The sequence below is a fragment of the Frankliniella occidentalis genome, unplaced genomic scaffold, assembly GCF_000697945.3.
Source record: "Frankliniella occidentalis isolate FOCC.00 unplaced genomic scaffold, Focc_3.1 Scaffold27, whole genome shotgun sequence".
Classification (NCBI taxonomy): Eukaryota; Metazoa; Arthropoda; class Insecta; order Thysanoptera; family Thripidae; genus Frankliniella; species Frankliniella occidentalis.
The window spans coordinates 2,197,735-2,201,307 of record NW_026267157.1 but is presented as its reverse complement, the minus strand read 5'-3'; the positions used below and the strand labels follow the sequence as shown (position 1 = coordinate 2,201,307).

Here is a 3,573-nt window from a genome sequence, read left to right as displayed (position 1 = left end):
CTTCAAATAACTCTGCGGCAAATATCGCGACCTAAAAATAAAAAGACAAGAACGCCCCCCCCCCTCAAAAAAAAAGACCAAGCTTGATTTAAAAAGAGATTTTGACTGAACTCGTTAAATCACCCTTCAATCAGTTCGAGTTGTTCACTCGCTATCTGGATACGACAACGTCTGCGCGAACCAACCTATCAAACATTTAACCAAAACAAAGAACCTAATTATTATTGCGGTAAGCCAATGTCGGCTTGCCTTTCGACACACCTTGCTCTGGGCTGCGTTTAAAATCAGAGACCCGCGGGCTGACTCACCAGTACGACTTTGCCGCGCAGGTCCCGCTGAGGACGTGGTCGGAGAACGACGACAACGGCGACCAGAACGACGGCTACGGCGACGACCAGCACAACTTCCATCTCGACGCCGTGAGGAGGGGCTCGGTGGCGCGGCACCTGCGGCAGTGGCAGGTAAGCGGGTTGCTCCGTTGACGGCGGCCTCGGTCTCCCTTGGGGTGCTGGTCGTCCAGACGCGCCCGCGAGGGCGCCGACGTCACGCTCCTTAAACCCTCCCGCGTGGTTCCAACGAGCGCCGGTATGCACTGGGCCGGCTCACGTCCTACTGACTGTCGCCCCCGGGGCGAGCGGACGGCGTGAAGCAGTGTTCTCGAAATGTTAATCAACGTTTCTCGGGTTGGCCAGGACGCAGTAGGGTGTCGCCCAGCCGGCCCGTCTCCCGCGTAACTTTCGAATGAAAACAGCTGCACTTGGGTGGCGTCGGTAGACGCGCAAGACGCACCCGATAGAGCAGTCGATCCGGATCATGGCCACAGCATCGAATAACCCTTCCCCGCGATCGCACTGATAATCTAAGTTGCCCTTCCCCATTGGAAAGCACACACGGCGGTCCGGCGTCGGCAAACCCGCACGCACGGTTTTAAGACGCTGGCGAAACCACGCATTTTGTGTGTTTTTTTAGTAGGGTAGGAAACCCTGGAAAGTTTCCGGAAAATTTCGGGAAAAGTTTCGGAAAAAACGGTTAATTTTGGGAAGAAATGGAAAAATTTCCAGACTTTGAAAGTTTGCCGTTATTTTCTCGAAATTTTGTGGAAAATTTTGGAAATATCCAACCCTATTTTTGAGACCTTTACCTTTGGACAGAGGACGTTTCCCTCTGTCAGAAAAATGAAAAGTTGTAGCAGCCAGCGTATGGTTACTTCAGACACAACCATAAAATATGGTTGAGTCAACAACAGCACAGGTGTATCAACCAACAATACGGTTTTCACCACTGGCGGGATCGTTCGTTGTCACAACCACATTTTATGGTTCTCCACGAGAGAACCATGAGACTGTTCCTACCACTTTTTAGTTTTCTGGGTGCACTGTGGAGGAAGGAGTTGCACGCATGCAGGGGATTTGCACACTTGCAGATATCCAACTTGCATTTGCATATTTACAAGTGTCAAGCAGTTTACGATTAGTTTATCAGTATGGGTAGACAACTTTTTATTTTTCACAGCATTTTGCGTCAACTTGTGTCTGTGAATAGAAACGTATGTCAATGTTTCGTTTTCCCAGGGTTTTCCGTCGTTTTCTCCTAGTTTTCCCTCAGTTTTATAAAGGCTTCTGCCTCGGATGCTATCCCTATCGATTTCCGGTTTGGGTTCTACCTTGATTTCTCCCTCAATTTTACCTCTGTCTGACCTGGTTTACCTAAATTTTGCTCGCGAGCTGCGTACGACGGGTGCGACGCAGTGGTGGCTCTTTGGCGGGTGAGAACATGCAGTCAGCGCGGAGTGCTTCTCTGCGGACGCCGCGGGGCAGACTGATACCCTTCAGCAAAGAGAGTCCTCTGCCCTCGGCCGTCATTTGAGGAGGACTGCGTGCGTTATGCGCTGTTTAACCTAGTTCAGAGAGAGAGAGAGAGAAAGAGGGAGGGAGAGAATATATTTTGGGAGTAGTTCAGGTACTCTTGGTCAAGGCCGAACAAAACTATCATTAGCCTGGTCTAGGACGAGCCGCAGGTGCTGCTTTTTTTGCTGGCGGTGGTCCCCCCCCCCCCCAAATTGGGCATGTGTGGCGCGAAGGAGTCAGGGAGAGAGTCGCTGCTGAGCTGCTGGTCGTAGAGCTGCGCATCGGTCGTCGGTGAGGGCGGGCGCGCGTCAGGCGCAGTATTTAAGAATCGCGGACAGGGCGCGGCATCTCTCTCTGTCTCTCTCCCTCCCTCTCCGTCTGGCTTGACAGACGCATTATTCCGGTCCATGAAAATCGTCAGCAGCTCATTTCAATATCAGTATTTTTTCTATTAATTGCTGAATCGCCGCGTCAGACGACGTTCCGCCGTGCGCCTCCGGAGCACTACTGCAAAACAAAACAAGTTGGGTGGGCCGCGCGCTCTGTGACGTCCGGTGGGTTAACAAAAACAAAAATCTGTCTCCGCCATGTGTTGCCCAAAAAGAAACGATGTCTCGGTGCTTTTGGGTCAATTTCCAACCAAATAAGCAAGCAGACTGGGTTGGAAACTGACTATCCGATCCGATCGGACAGGTTTTCATACCGGCAGGACCGTGTGGGAGGTACGCGATCTGCCTCCGAACAAAGAGAGTTTTCGCGTCGGTGAATGTTGTGACTTTTCCTCTTTCAGTATAAGTTGACTGGTACACCCGGGTGGTTCGCACGCCGGTCTGACAACTGTCACTGAAGTTTCCCTCAACCAATAAGGTATATATCCCCGGGATCCCGCGTGTTTCTGTTGTTTTTTTCGCCCCAAAAACAATGTCTGCTGTTTTAAAAGTAAAAACGGAGAACTTTAAAGAACTCCCATTCATGAGCAAAACTTATCAGATCACACTTTCGATTTTAAGGGAGCTTGTCAAAAAATAAAGGGAAATCCGGGAAATCCAACATTTTTTTTGTTAAGACTTTCTCGAAAATTGAGGAGCTTTATCACAATAAATGAGTTCTTCAAAGTTTTCTCTATTCCCTCAACCGCCCCCCCCCCAAAAAAAAAACTACATTGTTTTTACGGTGTTTCGGCCTTCTGCAGTAACCACATCACGCGTCTTTTGCGCGTAATAATACTTGTGTAATGAGGTGTACGACAGACTATGCTAAGTGTTTCTCCCTGGGTGAATCTCTAGCTGACCGGCTGCTCATGTTGCCAGCAGACCGAACACTAATCAACGTATGGAATGCACATACGGAATCATTTTGCAAGACCCACTTCACGCCAACTGTCGTCAGCTGCGATTGGCTAGCCATCATCTGCCTCGGGTCCTCGTTGTTTTAATGCCTTATTCGATTTTATTTATGTCCTGTTGTGTCTCTCGCGATTCCGCGGCTTTTTGGCAACGTGTCAGAAGTTAATTGATCTGGGTTGGCTGCTGCTCTATGACGCATGTCGCACGCGCGCTGGAGGGTGGCCGTCGAGGGGTCGACGACTGGGGTGTCCTGTGTCCCGCACTGACAGTGCGACAGTGCTCCGGATATGCTCCGGATAATGTACTCCGGATAATGTACTCCGGATAATGCACTCCGGATAATGTACTCCGGATAATGTACTCCGGATAATGTACTCCGG

The 3,573-nt window shown here is 50.1% G+C and overlaps 2 protein-coding genes across 2 annotated transcripts in view; one reads left to right on the top strand and one right to left on the bottom strand.

Annotated features, from left to right (window-relative positions):
• Positions 1-334, bottom strand: part of LOC113209337 (uncharacterized oxidoreductase SERP2049-like) — a gene marked incomplete at its 5' end in the record, with an annotated part of 19,107 nt that extends 18,773 nt beyond the window's left edge. The window contains 1 exon segment of the mRNA XM_052265495.1: positions 309-334. Within this exon segment, the coding sequence (XP_052121455.1) occupies positions 309-334 (26 nt within the window).
• Positions 1-3,573, top strand: part of LOC113209333 (platelet glycoprotein 4-like) — a 76,255-nt gene that overhangs the window by 46,546 nt on the left and 26,136 nt on the right. Inside the window, exon 2 of the mRNA XM_052265493.1 lies at positions 330-461. Within this exon, the coding sequence (XP_052121453.1) occupies positions 330-461 (132 nt within the window). The remainder of the gene's footprint in view (positions 1-329; positions 462-3,573) is intronic.